Source organism: Lepidochelys kempii, chromosome 3 (assembly GCF_965140285.1).
Source record: "Lepidochelys kempii isolate rLepKem1 chromosome 3, rLepKem1.hap1, whole genome shotgun sequence".
Taxonomy (NCBI): Eukaryota; Metazoa; Chordata; order Testudines; family Cheloniidae; genus Lepidochelys; species Lepidochelys kempii.
The window spans coordinates 121,060,735-121,077,601 of record NC_136382.1 but is presented as its reverse complement, the minus strand read 5'-3'; the positions used below and the strand labels follow the sequence as shown (position 1 = coordinate 121,077,601).

At 42.9% G+C, this 16,867-nt stretch overlaps 1 protein-coding gene and 1 long non-coding RNA gene across 6 annotated transcripts in view; one reads left to right on the top strand and one right to left on the bottom strand.

The window, feature by feature from the left end:
* LOC140909152 (uncharacterized) overlaps positions 1-16,867 on the top strand; it is an 82,672-nt gene that overhangs the window by 33,893 nt on the left and 31,912 nt on the right. The window lies entirely within an intron of this gene.
* TULP4 (TUB like protein 4) overlaps positions 1,172-16,867 on the bottom strand; it is a 279,854-nt gene continuing 264,158 nt past the window's right edge. For 4 of the 5 annotated variants that reach the window (XM_078852213.1, XM_073337795.2, XM_078852212.1 and 1 more), the window contains 2 exons: positions 10,254-12,826; positions 1,172-8,145 (listed from right to left, as the gene is read on the bottom strand). In XM_078852213.1, the coding sequence (XP_078708339.1) occupies positions 8,029-8,145; positions 10,254-12,826 (2,690 nt within the window). In that variant the 3' untranslated portion in view covers positions 1,172-8,028. Of the gene's footprint in view, positions 8,146-10,253; positions 12,827-15,223; positions 15,375-16,867 lie in introns of those variants that run through there. The other variant, XR_013635570.1, reaches the window with a different exon arrangement.

Sequence of the window (16,867 nt, the reverse complement as noted above, 5' to 3'; positions counted from 1 at the left end):
CACATATGAAGAGAGACACATACAGATAAGGGGGATCCACTGGAGCTCTTCATGCCTATCTGATGGGAATGCAGAAGGTGCTTGGACTCTTACTAGGATACTTTTCCTGTACACTTAGACACTTCTTTTTCTGTCAGTCTTTGGCTAATGGGTGCATGATAAATTTGAAACTAACTTACCTCCATCTGGTTGCTAAGAGAGGGAGTTTCTATTTCTTTCCTCCCAAGTTCAGAGGTCAGCAAGGAGGACCTGCCTAGCCTCCATCCCTGCCTGCCCACCGTCATTGGGTCCTTTTTCCCTCTCTGTATTGCAGCATCTTCCTCCAGTGCAGCTCTCTGGGTGAAATGATTCCTGTCACAGTTTCATTGCTGACCACAAAGTTCTGAACTGCAGTGGTGAAAGTCTTGTTTATTTGATTCCACCGATTCTTGGGAAAACTACAGCAGCATTAACACTAGAGCTGTCTGCAGACTCAGCAGACAACACAGCATCAGGCTACAATTGGATCAAGGTTATCTTTGCAACCATAAGGGCTCAAGAATTTTTAAAAAGCTGAAAATCTGCAGAAGGTGATGGTGATGTGGGACTGCAGGTCCTTCACACTGGGCAGTGACATACAAGGGAGTGGATTTTAAAAGCCCTGCCCTATTACACTTTATACTGTAGTTCACATTTAATGTTTTATAAATATTAGCATCACAAAACAAGGTATAGTCTTATTTTTGCCCTTTTTTTTTTTTTTTTTTTTTACTGAAAAACAAGCAAAGACAACAGAGGCACACTATCAACTGTCATTGTATTTTTATTTATTAAAGATGAGAGCACTTGAGGTAACATTAAAGTTTCCAGTATGTAAGTGGCAATAAGAAAAATAACACAAATCCCAAATGTAATTTACTTCAATTAAGAGCAAACTGCCTAATATCCAAGCACAGTAGAACATACTGTAAAAACTCTGTCTTTCATCTTCCCACATGAATGACAGCAGGTATGATGGGCAGGTCTCCGAATGAGCAGGGAAATCCCAGTCTAGAGACGTAGTTGTTCGGAGAGCAAACTATAAGAAAGCTGGCTCTGGAATATTAATGTATTTCTGATTAAGACTAGTCTCCTGTTTTAAAAGCATTCAGGATGTTCAACAAGAAGCAAGATACAACAAACGAGTCACAGATTTTCTAGTCTGCAAAATTTTATTAAGCAACAGCTGGACAACTCTTACAACTCCAAATCATCAAGGAAAAATAGGGCTATCAGTCCATCTCTCAATCATGTAGACAGTAAAGAATTTGGACAAACCACGTTATTAAAGGGAAACCATTAATGCTTTCTAGGTACCACCCATACAATCTATTACACAAGATACATAAAAGGAGAGGCAGATCAGGGTAAGTCTATAATTACTATGAAAACCTGGTTCTGAATGGCATATTTTAAAAAAACCCAACATTTCCAGAAAGATGTTTTTAAAATAGTGTACGTATGTAATAGTACGCAGCCGTGTACCAAGTTCCCCGAAGGCTTGAAAAGAACATGCTGGGTCATTTGGCTAGAGATCTCGGCACCCGCATGACTGCACACTTGTTTAAAAAAAATAAAAATAAAGCCAAAAACAGTAGTAATAAATCCAGAAATAATGTCAAAAGTTACAGTACCAAAATAATGCATTTATAAACAAATGCAAAAAAATACCTTTTTCAGGCAATACTACCGTGCCTTTTTCAATCAAATGCATCCTCATGCGATTCAACAACACTACATATTTTGCATCTACAACAAACAAGATCTTAAACACCATCCCCCCCAACACACACATCCACAAAGAAAAGACAAAAACGCAGTAAGAAATAAAAGAATAGGAAGCAGAGGCAAAACATAGACCAAGCTAACAAAAGAAAAGAAAGGAAAATTACAAGTCTTATCAACAAGGAACCAGAAATAACATAGATTGATGGGAACTATGCTGAGCACTATTTTGATGAAATACTGAAAACGCAATCATCTGCTAACATTATACGAAAATGTTTCTCTCGATTTTATTATTATTTTTAATCTTAACACTTTTATTATTTGAACCAGCTGTTAATCTGGCCATCTTTTCACAATCAGTTATCTGGCCAAAGTAAACATTCAGACAGACAGCTTTGTCACTATCCAAAACTCCTGTATCAGATTTTATTTTTAAATTTGGAGTTAGTGTAAATTGTAGGGGAACAACTAGGAACATTTACAGAACCTTTACATCTGTCTACCATTATGAATCCAATTTTTCTATGCACATTTTGGAGAGAGAAGTGGTTTGGGGTTGTCTTTCAGCCCCCAAAGTCATTATGGTCCCAATTGTTCAATTGTATCTGTGTGGACAGACCCTTGCAGAGCCCCATTCAAGTCAATCTGTACAGTGCAGGAGCCTGCCTGCATAGACAGATTTGCAGAATTATGGGCATAGAGTTGTTTTTAATTTTAATAACAAAAATTGCTTCAGTGACTACTCCTTTATCCTCTTACTTGGTTAACTGTTCTTGCTATTATTTTCCTATTTGCGCAGATGCAGCACAAAACAATCAAAACCCCAAAGCAATTCTTTCCTAAAACTTTTCTCAACATGCAATGCTCTGTGCTGGGTTGGATTTTTTAATCCTTAAAGTTTCTGTGTGTGATTGTGTATTTGTGCACACTTGAAAAAATTTAATCTTAAAATGATTCCCCTTTGAGCCCACTCCTGGGAGATGGTAATATAGCTTCATTCACTCCAGCATGATACATGCAGCAACAGCCTTAAGCCCTGATCCCAGAGAGGGATTCATGTGTGAAGACCCTTATGCCCATACAGGATTGTACTAAAATCAATAGGACTCTGTGCTGGCAACGTAGCACTAGGTTGCCAACAGTGTAGAGTAGTTTGTGCCCTGTAGAAATATCCACTTTTATTATAGTGCAATTAACTACTGCTCTGGCAAACACCATCTTTCAAGCTAGTAGAAGCCAAATTTTTCCCTCTTTTTTTGTCAAAGCTGCTCCTCCTCCATCATGTTCACCCTTTCAGATGAAGATTTACACAGTTGCCAAGTGCTCATGGGGCACCCCGATGTAACATAGCCACAAAAAACAGACTTCAGAAATATCTGCACTCAAATTATCTGAAGCAACAACTCAAAACACAAGCAAAGTCTGATTACCTCATAGTGGCAGTGAATCTTCATTGAAACATGGAACAAAAATGGAACGGTAAACCTTGGTAAACGGTAAACTTCAAAGAGGTTGCTTAAGATGGTGGCTATTTGAGGTGGCCCCTAGTGCAAATTTACTGTACTACTACACAAGATCATTCTGACTGTATATGGAAATTGCCATTGCCTGCTCTGGGAATGAATGTAAAACTATTAACTTGACCCAATAATTTTCCTTTATGCTACTTTCATCTCCCCCCCCCACCACCTTATTTCTGCTATTCTAGAACCATAGTACTACTGCTGAATAGTACCAGTGGTTCTCAGGATGAAATTCACTCCTCTGCAGAGGGCCGACAAGGTCTGTGTATTATTTTTTAGACCCACTTAAACCACATTTTGAGGGCTAGAGCCAGATTGTCAAATGAAATCTGTCCCCTTTGTGCCACTCAGGCAGTGCAATGGGGATGGATTCTGGCTGCAAATCAGCCAGCAGGGAAATCCCCTGCCACAGGGGAAGTCACTGCTGGTGTAAAGCTGGTGCAGTCAAGTCCTGCACGAGCTGCTCTCTCGACTCTTGGAGCCGGAGGTATGTCGGGGAGATAGGTGCATGGTGGAATGGTGGTCCGCTCTGCCTATCCTCCATTGTAGGGCCAATTAAAGCTTCTCAGCTACTCTAAGCATTCCCAGGGCTGTGGGTCAGCTCAGATTAGCCTCAGAATCAGGGAGCTGTAACAGGAGCAGAACTTGACCACAACAGGCAATCTAGCCCCTTAAATAGGATTTCAGAGATGCACAGGCTGTGTATTAGCCCTCTGCACAAAGATGAAAGTCACCCAAAGTGAGCCATATATAAAACACTTATTTTATACATGAACTCTCCTCTGTTCTGTACCTCAAAACCAAGGCTAGCTCTAAGAAAAGAAAGCAAATCATGATTTGTGTTTTTTAAACCATCTCCGTGACTGAAAAAGCCAGTTAAAACATAATGGGAAAATACACAGTATAGAGGACAGATTTCTGCAGGTCCCCCCCCCCAGCCACCAAAAATCTACACTGTATGTAATCTACAGAATCCCCAATAGCATATCTACTTTTTCCAACTGCCTGATAAACAAGATTCTTCCCTACATTATAAAATGTTGAATATTGTCCAGCAAAAAAAGTCCTATACACATTCTTAAACAATTTCTTGCAGCAAAACATATTGCTAGCAAACAATTAATTACAAAGATCCTCTTTTCATATAAATAAGAAAGTGTGTATAACTCACTGGTACATAGTAATAAAATAAACCCTAAATCACTTATTACATTAAGCAAGATAAATAATTTGACTCAGACATTAACAGGAAATTTGCATTAAATTATCTTTAAAAAATAACTCAACCCCTCAAAAAACAAAACATAAGCCTCTTGACTTAACAATTATTGCACAACTAAAAAAAAAAGCTTTTGAAAACCATATTGAACTACTGGAAACTATTGTATGTATAAAAGAATTAGGTAATTCAGAACACGTTGCTATTTTCTTCCTAGAAGAACTTACAATTGTCTACACAAAAACTAAGTTGTAACACTTAAATATAAAATGTAAAATTAGTGTTTTGGCTTGAACGCAACAGCAATCTTCATGATTAAAATCATCCTAGTGGAAGTATTAGTTTGGAGGGCTTTTAAAGTTGTTTCTTAAATTTTCTCTCAACATACGAAGAAAAAAAAAGGAGAATGATCATTATGACCTGCTGTCTTCATAATTTAGGACGCAACTGTATACTCATAATTTAGGACCCAGTTGTCCATATACACAACTCAGTTGACTTCAGCAGGAATTGTGTATACTTAACTGAGGGCAGAATCTGTCCCTAACCCTAGGTAGTCTTTATGCCATTAAATTGTTGCCTTAAAGGGACACTGTCAACATACTTACAGAAGAAAAACTCTTTACCTTATAACATAAAAACAGAACGAACGTTAGAAATCATCATTTTCACCATTTGTGGTGTTTGTTTTTGTGCTTCTGTAAGGTGGGAACAAGGCCTTCTATGTCTGGAAAGCTCCAAGACCCTGTGGGCTACCAGAACCAAATACCAATGGATCCTGGATAATAAAACTAGACTGGCAGGTTTCACTTAAGTTTTCGCCACATTTGCTTTCTGGTTTTCCTGCATTTGCACATTGCTGCTGTTAATTTGGTTCTTCATACTGCAGGGGAATGTTCAAAAAAAGACGACAAACCTTTGCCTGGAAAGTTAAAGAAAACAACAGTATGAAAACAGTTCTGTTTAGATGAGGTATGCTGAGCACAAACATGTGCAAACATACTTAATTACATTAAATCTGCACTCTTGGCCTAAAACTAGTTGACAATGTCTCTTTAAGAGGATTATTTCTAAAAAGCAACAGAACACCTTTCCTCCTAAAAGAAGAAATGAATCAATATGCTTTTGGCCTCAACGTGTTCAGTGCACACTTCTCAATATTCCAATACTGCTTATGGGATTAATTAGAGCTATTCGGATCTCTTCAGAAGCACGATTGGGTCAAGCCCCGCAATCCTCACTCATATGGGTAGTGCCATTGAAATCATGTGAGTAAGGAATAAGCCTGTTGCCTAGACAGCACGTAATTCTGCACTGACTTTGGGCCCAATCTTGCTCCCACTGAAGTCGATGACAAACTCCCACTGATTTCAAAGTCAGCAGGACCAAGCCCATTTGATCCGTCTACCTCCTCCTCCACACACACTCCAGAAGCTGTTACTAAAATCAGCTACTAAATAACTGCGGAGGTGGGGGTGGGGTTCCTCTGTAACAGAAAGATATACACCTAATTGGTGGAGTTTCAACAAAAGTGAATACATAAAAGCAAATAGAAGAGTTAATGCCAAGCGAAATATTGGGCTTGATCCACTCCCATGTGCAAGCAGAGACTGCTGAGCCCCACAATGATACAGGGATTATACCACCATTTTCCCCAGGGGCTCCATGACCGAAGGGCAGCATTATCTTGCAGGTGGGTCTTTTTGCGGCCACACTGGTGGAGGTTGCCTGGGAAATCATCTGAATCAGCACATCCCTAGATATCCTTGTCAAAACCTGGCTCTGGCCAGCATTACCTACCCTGTGTTGTCTGGTTTCAGAGTCCCCAGTGGAAGTTGGAGCCAGGGAGCTGCTGCATCCCTTTCTCCACTGGGGGTCCTGGGCCCGCGATGGGTTCCCTGCAATGAATCAAGACTACTTAGCCTAGCCTACCTTTACAGACATTTCAAACAATCACAGTGATGTATTTTACTCTCTTGGTGTATGGTTTGTGTTTCAAACAAAGTTATGAAGGGTTTCCTAGTAAGGAGTAAAACTGAGGTTTACAGACAGAGATAAACCAGCCACTACCCCATCTTTCTAAATGTGTTCTGATTTGAAAGAGTATTTTTAAAGGAAATCTACAGTTACATTTTGCAACCTACTGTGGATTTAATTTAATGAACAATCAGGGTTTTCATGTGGTACCGGGGAAGCATTTCCAAATCAAACTGTATTCAACAGAGAAATGGCTGTGCATGTGTGTGTGAGAGAGAGAGAGGGCACTAGAGCAATAAACAGAATCTCTCTCCACTAAAGCAACCCATTGAAACACCTAACGCAGGCTTTGACTTCTATTAGACTTCTACTGCAGTTAGAAACAGTCTTGTTACTGTATATAGTTGATTAAAAAGCCATAACCAGCTATATACATTTTGGCTTCCCATTCTGTTTTTGGACTGTTAACCATTCAAACTATAGCCTATAATGCTGTACTCCAATAGGAGATCGGTGAAAGGGGCGGTACTCTCCAATATTTTCTCCCTTTTCTCCAAGCAGCAGTGATGAGAAATCCCCTACTGTCATCACATGCCTTTCTCTTTCCCAATTAAAGCAATGCTCTGATTCACCATAGATTTAGAAGAATTTTACTCACTGGGCCCATTTTATTTATTTTAACAATTTTGTTCTTAATGTGTAAACATCTTTTAGTGAGGAGCAGGTGTAGTCCTTGCCCATGTGCGACACCAGGCTGCATCATGTACTACACACATGTAGTACAAGTCAAAGAATACTGCTTACCTATACATGTACATATGCAACTCTCACAACTCCTCCCTCCTCTGTTCTCCATCATCTAGTGAAACACATTTATCCCAAATAACAGCACACACAAAAAGCAGACACAAACTTCTTCGATGAAATGTGTTCTGAAACCATCCAATGTAACAGTTTTGTTTCTCTTCTGAATAATACATCAGTATTTATAAATTAAATATTGACCTTCGTAAACCTCCTTGGTACCTGCAGTGCTCAGCTATGATCAGAGAAGAAACCTGTGTCTTCAAGTATTATAGCTTTTTTTTTTCCTGCTATCACTGATGTAGTAGTACAAACTGGACCAGAAAAAAAGGTTATGTTCCCTGTTTTAAAAAGAACAGAATGATATAAGGCAGTCTACCAAAGAGAGCAGTCTTTTTTAACCCCGCTACGAGCTTACGTCAGCTACTGCAGCAAACACAGCAGAACCACCACAACAAGCCAAAAGCCACATTTCCCAACATAACACTGAATGGCTCTCACCCGATGCTCTTTCTGAAACCCCAGCACAATGTTAAAAAAAAAAAAAAACACAAAAAAACAACCCAAACAAACAGCTCCCCCACCCCAATAATGACTAAAGTTAATGCCCTCTTTTGGGCACCAAGAGATTTTTCCAGTTTTACTGCCTTCTTCACTCCCTGGCGCCTTTCTGCACCTAAAACAGGCCGCCCTGACATTTTCCAGTTCGGCCCTTAGGAGGTTTTGTTAACGTTTTTCTCTCTCCAGTCTCTGCTCTTTTCATTTGAGGCGTTGAGTCACGTTAGCCAGAGCAACTGCAAAGGCCTGCACTGCAGAAAACGGATATTGAAAGTCCAAAATGTAAGCATTGCCATCAATCCTTCCGAACTGCATTACCTGGGGAAGGGTGGAAGGTGGGGGGAGGAAAAAACAAGGAACAAGAGGTCAATAGAAGGGAGAGACCAAGAAGTAATAAGGCAAAAAGCAAGACTGTGATATCCTTATTCATACTGAATAGTACCTTACTCCATACAAAATCAATAGGGCCAGTCGCAGAACAAAGTACAAGTATGAGTGAGGACATCACAATCTGGCCCATAGAAATCTACTCTGTAGAGGAAATACACAGCCTTAAAAGACCCAGGGTCAGATTCAGCTATGGTGTAAGTGGATTTAACTCCACTGAAATCATTGATGCTGAGTTAGGACTAAGGTCCATACCATCTGCTCCTTCAGACAAATCAGAGGAGGATCTCCACAGGGGATCCTCAGAGAGAGATCCCACTGCATCACCCTATCAGGAAGGCAGTTTTATCCCAGGAGAAAGCCACAGCAGGCCCTGCCCCAAACCTGGCAGAACTCCTCTGACCCACGTGGATCCCTGGCATATGCATAAGGCCAGGGCCATCTGCACAAAGGCCCTTTGACTCTAGACCACCTCTGGGGGTCCTCCAAATTCCTTGGAAACTGCTACCAGGGCTTCCATGTGACCACAGCACACCCAGGAAATTATAGGCGAGGAGCTCTGAGGGAAAGATTTTATTTTTTTTATTAATTTTTATAAGACCAGAAGGGGGACAATTTGCATCACTCCAGCCTGCTCACATCTCCCTCTAGCTCACCAGACTCCATCCTTTCCCTGAGCACAGCTCCGGAGCAGTATGAAGAGGCCTCTATAATCTCTGGTGGTGGTGTGCAGACCTGCCAAAGGTCACACACCTTACATGACACTCACACCTATTCCTTTGCTGTCTCTTTCTGATGATCATGATCCCTTTTGGGCCTTAACATCTATAGATCTATAAATCTGGACCCCGGCCTCCAAAACAAGGGCAGTACAAGCTGAAGGGGAAACTGGCATATATCATATTGGGTAGAAACCAATGTCACTGCTTTCGTATTTGTCCTTCTGAAGTTATTAGCCATCTGTTTTTTGGACAGTATCAGTGGTAAGCAAATTAACATTTCCATTGGTTTATGCTGACAATCTATCTTGGTATTTCTATGACCCTCATCACTGCAGTATCCAAACCCCTCACGGTCATTAACATATTTTATCCTCTGAACACCCCTGGGAGGTAGGCAAGTACTATTCCCATTTTACAAATACGAAACTGAGACACATAGAGAAAAAGTGACTGACTGAAGGTCACACAGGCAAGTCTGTGACAAAGCCAGGAACTGAACCCAGCTCCCTTGAGTTCCAGTCCAGTGCCTTAGCCACTATACTAGCCTGTCAGCAGCCCACTAAGGTCTGGTTTTGGTGTATTAATGTCCCACTTGGACAAACTGAGAGAACCTCATTCTTCTGATTTTGGTTTTCTGAAATATCTAAAGACCTCTTCTTCATGAGCAGCACACGATCCTCCTACTCCAATTGGAGGGCCATAGTTTCTGCTCCTCTGGAAATAAGAACCAGCTGGCCTCCTCACAGGTACTATTGGTCACTGTTCATTGGGAGTGATTTGGGGTTTGGCGGGAGACTGGTTGCTTGCTCACATCTCTATCTCTGCTTCCTTATGTATTTGGAGAGAGAGAGTGTGAGTGAGTGAGAGAGAGTGAGTGTATACTGGGATTCACTAATGCTATCAAACTAGCTATCATGAGCAATTTCTAACTTGATTTTTAACTGCAACTGGAGTTTGCAGTATTAAGAGCAAAATTCTTGGATTTTTCCCTGTAATGCTGTAGGTTAAGATGATTTACTAAAAGTACATTTCTTTAGAAGTGATAAGTAGTGAGATTAAAAGAGAGCCTTTCCCCGGGTCTGACAGGAAAAGGATATTAACATGCTTTCATTGTATATACGTAAAGGCTGAACCTCATTCTTAAAAACTGCTGATCACAGAGCTACCAGCAGAACTAAGAAGCTCTTTATAGAAGCGCAGGAAGATTTGTGTAAGTTAGAAGCACAGTGCAGCACCCCACTCTCAGAGATAAGGGAGCAGAACAGAGCATCTTTCCCCCCGGGCACCTTGTCACTGCAATTGCTGCTGCCATCCTACCTGTCGTCCTTCCAGCTCAATCTGGAAGTTTTTTGCAGACTCCTGGGTCACCCGTCCTCCGAAGTCCAGCTGATACACCTGTGTCGCCTCGTTCCACAAAGGCTGCTTGTTGGCCATCACATACACAAAGCCCTGGCTTCCCAATCTCCCATCCTCCTTTTCATTGGCCTTTCGGCACTTGAACTCATCCAGCTCACTGGCTGTCCTCAAATTCCTTTTGGTTTTCCATCCCTTTTTGCTGCCTTGGCTCTGGTTCATCAGTTCATCCCCACTGATAAAAAGCTCTGGCTCACTCTCTGAACTGTCCTGAAACTCATTCGTCTTGTTCAGCTTCTTTGACTTCAGCTGGTCCTTCTGGCTCTTGACTTTCTTCTTCTCCCTTCCTAGCCTAGGGCTGGATATTAGGGAGTTGAAGTCAGTCAGTGTCCTTGCCTCCTTTTTGACCTTGCCCTCTGTGATAGCCTGCACATTTCCTTCCTCAGCTCGACTATCCAGGCGCTTCCGGTTCTTTTTCCCAAACTTATCTGTCCGTTGAGGAATGGGACTTTCTGTGAGGGAGAGAACCTCCTGGAAGGTGTCTGCTGTCTCCACCATTACTTCTGTGCCCACATGACCCTGAAGCTCTGCTGGCGGCGGAGACATAACTGGCTTCTCCACCACAAGAAGTGACTTGGGGGGCAAAGTGCCTTGGGAATTCTGTACAGGTGGGCATGCACTGTAGGAATTCCATGGGTGCAAGGCTATTGGTGGCAGCTGTAAACTAGAGCAAGTGCTACTTCCTGGATACATGGGTGGCAAGGGGCAATAGGAGAGGTTAGATGGATAACCTGGCTGAAGCACTACAGTTGGCTCTTGTTGTGCAAACTGTGTTGGGGCCAGAGCTTCTTTGGGGGAGCAGGGGGCCTGCATTCCCTGGAGAGGAGGGGCACTGTAGCTTCCTGGATAAGGTACTCCAACCCCATAACTCATCTGGAAAGTGGCAGTGGGACTGGTTGGAGATTTGGGGGAAACAAATGGCACTCGAGACATATCAAGATGCTGAGCTTGCCCTATTAGGGGAGCAGGTTTGAGAGGATTGGGCACTGAACTTTGAGCTGTCCTTTCCTGAGGAACCCATATCTCCTCACTCACCATAGGATCCCATTGGTACGGGGGTGGCCGCTTCACACCAACGGCAGCCTCTGTCAAGGCTACAGGCATGTGCCTTATCGATTTCTCCACTGGACAGTGCTGAGAAAGTGCCTCATCCTCTGTGAAGGCAGAATTGATATAATCGGTCCGATCACGAGAGTTATCAGGTGGGCTCAGCAAATTGTATGAGGACTGGGAGGCCAAGGGCGAAGTACTGACTGAGTGAGCAATGACAGAGCTGTGCTGGGAACTGCTCCCAGTGGTTACGTCAGGCCTCATACTGCTAATACTGGAAGTGCTGTTGCTAGCATTGGCATTACTGATGTTCCCACCACCGCTGCTACTCGTGTTGCTGTTACTGCTGCATTGGCTACAGGTGTATAAAGCTGTCGGTGCCCTCTGCTGGTACTGTGCTGTCACAACATTGCTCTTAGGTTTTGGTGGATGTTGTAAAGTGGCTCTTTGGCTGTCGACCAACTGAGCCATTTTCAGAGCTGCCTCTCTGCTGTTCCTCCGCAGAGTAGCATGGATAATACTACTGTCCAGCCTCTGTGTGATGCTACGGCCCTGTGACAGCTGGCTGGCAATTTCTGGGTAAGGTGGTGGATCCCCAGTCGGTATAGAATAACGAGGAACCGTCAGCCTGTTCAGGGTAGCACTGGAACAGGGCTGCTGGATTTTCTTCTCTGTTGCTGTAATCCTTAAAGTGGCAGAACTGCCAGGACCTGGCAGGGTGTAAGTGTTCAGCATCCTCATTCGAGGCCGGCACACCTCTTCAACATTCCCACTGCTATCAAAGGTTGTTATTCGCTCATAGCCAAGAGGGGTCTGATAATGTCCTGCTGGATAAAGGGAAAAGTCTCCCTTTTTCAGACAGAGATCCATAGGTGGCTGGGGCGGGATAGGCGGGGGAGGTGGTGGTGCAGTGGGAGCAGCTGGTATGGTTCCAGGGTAAGGAGGGGGCGGGTTCATTTTGTTCAGTTGTATTTCTTGTGCAGTGCTGAAGACAACAGCATCCCCTTCTGCCAGCTGTTGCACTGGCCGTAAAGTTTTTGCCTTTTGGTGGTGTTCGTGGTCTCTGTCTCCATCTCTGTGATCCATTATCGCCATCTGTATTGCACCCTGCGGCTGCAGGGATAACTGAGGCGGTGCCTGGATGATGCGCCCCATTTCCACTCCTCCAAAAATCACCTGTCCTGGATTGGAGTACCTGCTTGAGACTGGGTACTGCACTGCGTTATCACCCACATGCTCTGTCGTCCCCACAGCTGTCGTCTGATTGGTCAAGACATCCAACTGCACGTTCTGATTGGCCAACAAGGACTGGACTAGTCCTATGCTCTGAGTCGGTGACATAGCTTGCGCTGAGCTGTGAATAGGAGCAATAGGGATATTGACGGTGCAGGGAGGGTTGTTCTCAGGGACTCCAGATGCTCCAGTTACTGCAATAAGAATCAAAATAAGCACAGTTTAGAGACTGCTATAATCAGAAAGGAAAAAAGGAGATTATTAGATTCCCTCCTCGTGTGCTGCAAAATAACTTTATTTTATCTGTGCTACTGGCAATCTGGTAATCCATAATATATCATCATTCATACTCCAACTAATGACAATCATTTCGGCCCTGATCCAGCAAAGCACTTAAATATGCATGTAACTTTAGGCAAGGAAGTAGTCCCAGATTAAAGTCAACGGGACTACACATGGGTTTAAGTGTTTTCCTGGGTTATGGCTTTGTATAGCGCTATAAATTTATGTGGCAATTTCCCAACAGACAGGAAGGCGCAAACTTGTCATCTAAGGTAGACAAGACACAGAACAACCGTTCAGGAAGGGGAAGGCTGAGGCTGGCTAGGACAATGATTCATGGAAATAGTAAATTTTTAGGGGGCATTTGAAGGAGGAGACAGAGATGGACAAGAAAAGTTAGAGTATTGCAAGAGCGCAGGACAGCATGGTAGGGATGACAAGGGCAACAGTACCACAAGAGAAATGGGAGGATCATAGGGAGAGAAAGGGTGGGATGGAGGAAATGAAAGGACAGGCAGCTACAGTCACTATGATTGCCAGGTATTGGATTTGATGCCGTAACAGACAGGAAGCCAATGAAAGGTTTCAAGGATAGGGTAAATTGGTCAGAGCACTGGGGAGGGAAGATGACTTTAGCAGCAACATTTTGAATAGACTGGAACTGGGATAGGTGAAAAGCCACATGTAAGAGAAGGTTACACTCATCAATGTGAAAGGGCCCAGGTGCAAATGAGGGTTTAGCAGTGGAGATAGCGAGGAAAGGATAGATTTTGGTGATATTCATTAGAAAGTAGCAACAAGACATGGAACTTGATCCAGCTCCCATTGAAATCAACAGCAATGTTCCCATTGACTTCAATGGGAGCAGGATCAGATCATTAGCAAAAGACTGAATATAGTGTGAGGAGAAAGAGAAAAAAGAGTCAAAGAAGACACTGAGATTTTGAGGACAGGAGACAGAAGAGATCATAAAGTTGTCAATGGAGACTGAGAAAGGAGAAGGTGCAAAGAGGTCAGGAGGAAAAATAAAGGGCCATATTCTTAGCTGATGTAAACTGCTGTCACTCAATTGATTTCAATTTACACCAATGTAGGGTGTGGCCCAAAAAATTCAGGACTGAGCTTGGAACTAGTGGTGCTACTCCTAGAGGAAGTGCTTGAGTGGTAGCTTGTGATGCAAAACTCGGTAGATGGGGAGAGGTTTGGGGTAGAGAGTAGATTTGAAAGTAAGGGAGTGAATGAGAGTCCAGAGTATAAGAGATACCAAGAGACTGAAGGCAATGAGGAGCCATTGAACCAAAAGAGCACCAATTCACAGAAGGCAAGAAAAGAACAAAAATAGATGGGAGAAGAAAGAGTGCTCTACAGTGCTGAGGGAAGCTGACAAATCGCAACGACAAATGAGCATCACTGACCTTGGCCAGGATTGTTTCAGTGGAGTGGAAAGGGCAGAAGCCAAATCGGGTACCTCCTTTTCATTTCTGGCAACTTCCCATGAGCTATCAACTGCCCTCCTGCTTCCCTCAGACCATCCCAAACCACCAGATATCCTCCTGTCTTTGTCTCAACCCCTCCTGTACCCCCAACCAAGCCTCAACTTGACACCTTCCTACCCAAACACATTCTTGCCCCTATAGCCCCTAAAGTCCTTGCATCCTCATAGGATTATCTTGGAAAAGTTTTTTTCTAAAATGTTGGTACCTTTGGATCACGGACAGAATTAGTGAATGAGAGTGGAGTGCAAAGGATGGAGATTAGTGGGACAGTGAGAAGGGAAAGAAAAGGAGTCAAAATGAGAAGAAGTGGCAGAGTTAAAAGGAAATGAAGGCAGAGAGGGAAAGAAAAGGCTAAGAGACTAGTTTCATCACCACTGCAGTGAGTAAGGGAGTCAAGTCACACTGTGATGTGGATTAACACAGAAGCCTTATTAAACTCTCCCCTTTGTTAGACTTCACCTTTATACAGTGCAATTAATTTCTGTACCAAAGTTGAAGCACAGGTTTGATTTCTGGCAATATCTGACCTAAATGGACAGTATGATAAGCAAGGGATAATTATTGCACCAGCAATTACCCCAAGAATCTTGCAAAGTTCCCTGATGATTCTTCTTAAATAAAAAACATGAAGGATGACTGGTGAATTAGAACTGGCATTTGTACATAAATCTATTACGTTTGTCTCCATGATTATTAGAATGTATGATACCCATAGAAACATGGGACCAAATCAAACCCAGATCCATCTAGTCTGGAATACTCTAGTCATGGCCAATACCTGATTCTTTTGTATATCTGCAAAATTCTACTCACCCACTCACCAAGGATAACTTTTTTTCTGATAGCATTAGCTTTTTCATCAACATCAATCATCATGACAAAGGGTAGGTGAGTAGATTTTTGTGGCTGGGCTGGTAAATTTTCAGGGCAATTCTGTCAGGTTGTTTTACAGGAAGGGAAAAAGCTAAAATAAACAAACAAAACCATAAAGTACCTGGCCAGCTGTACAAAATATACGTTTGGCTTGTCATACATTTTTTCTGATGGCCACAGGTTATCAATTTATGCCCTGAAGCATGAGATTTGATTATTATCTAAGCTTTACACTCATCCAAGTAAAATTTCCATTTGCCATCATGCTGTCAGATATCCCAAGTGTTTAAATCTAGCAGGAGTTTCTCACATTCCTCGATGGCTTTTTCCTAATTGATTTTTTGCATAATGTGCAAATTAAATCAATTCATTGTTCATTTTCCTTTCAAAATCATTAGTGGTTATATTAAACTTGCCCCTGGGGCACCTCACTACTGACTGCTCTTCAGCCCAAGAGCAGCTGTTTACTATAGCTTTAGTTCCTAGTACTTAAGCACTATTTTTAAGCTACAAGATATTCTTCATTACCTCATGGCTATTTATTTTCCTTAATAGTCTCTTATAAGAGACCTTGTGGAAAGCTTTTTGAAAATCTACATAAACTCTATTTGCTAGATCAGAAGTGAATTTTCAGGAGAAATTTGACAGAAAAGAGAAGAGGAAGATTGCTGAGGAGAACAGGACAGTATGTATTTTTATTCGCTTTTAAAGAGTTCTATCAGATCTCATAGTAGTTTGATCAGATGAGGTTATACTCAGGGGTGAAAGTGAGCCAGTACGGGCCGGTACTGCGTACCGGTAAGAACCCACACCGGCCCATACCCAGCCCACATTAAAGTGTTGCCGCGGCAGTGTTGCTGCGGGGGAGGGGGAGAGAGAAGGGACAGCAACGTTAAAGCGCGGCCGCGGCAAAGGACCCTGCAGTGCTTTAACGTTCCTGCCCCTTTTGGCCCCCCGGTGATCAATGGCTCCATGTCTAGTTGGCAGCCGGTATCAAGTGGAGTGCCCCAAGGGTCGGTCCTGGGGCCGGTTTTATTCAATATCTTCATAAATGATCTGGAGGATGGTGTGGATTGCACTCTCAGCAAATTTGCGGATGATACTAAACTGGGAGGAGTGGTAGATACGCTGGAGGGGAGGGATAGGATACAGAGGGACCTAGACCAATTGGAAGATTGGGCCAAAAGGAATCTGATGAGGTTCAATAAGGATAAGTGCAGGGTCCTGCACTTAGGACGGAAGAACCCAATGCACCGCTACAGACTAGGGACCGAATGGCTAGGCAGCAGTTCTGCGGAAAAGGACCTAGGGGTGACAGTGGACGAGAAGCTGGATATGAGTCAGCAGTGTGCCCTTGTTGCCAAGAAGGCCAATGGCATTTTGGGATGTATAAGTAGGGGCATAGCGAGCAGATCGAGGGACGTGATCGTTCCCCTCTATTTGACATTGGTGAGGCCTCATCTGGAGTACTGTGTCCAGTTTTGGGCCCCACACTTCAAGAAGGATGTGGATAAATTGGAGAGAGTCCAGCGAAGGGCAACAAAAATGATTAGGGGACTGGAACACATGAGTTATGAGGAGAGG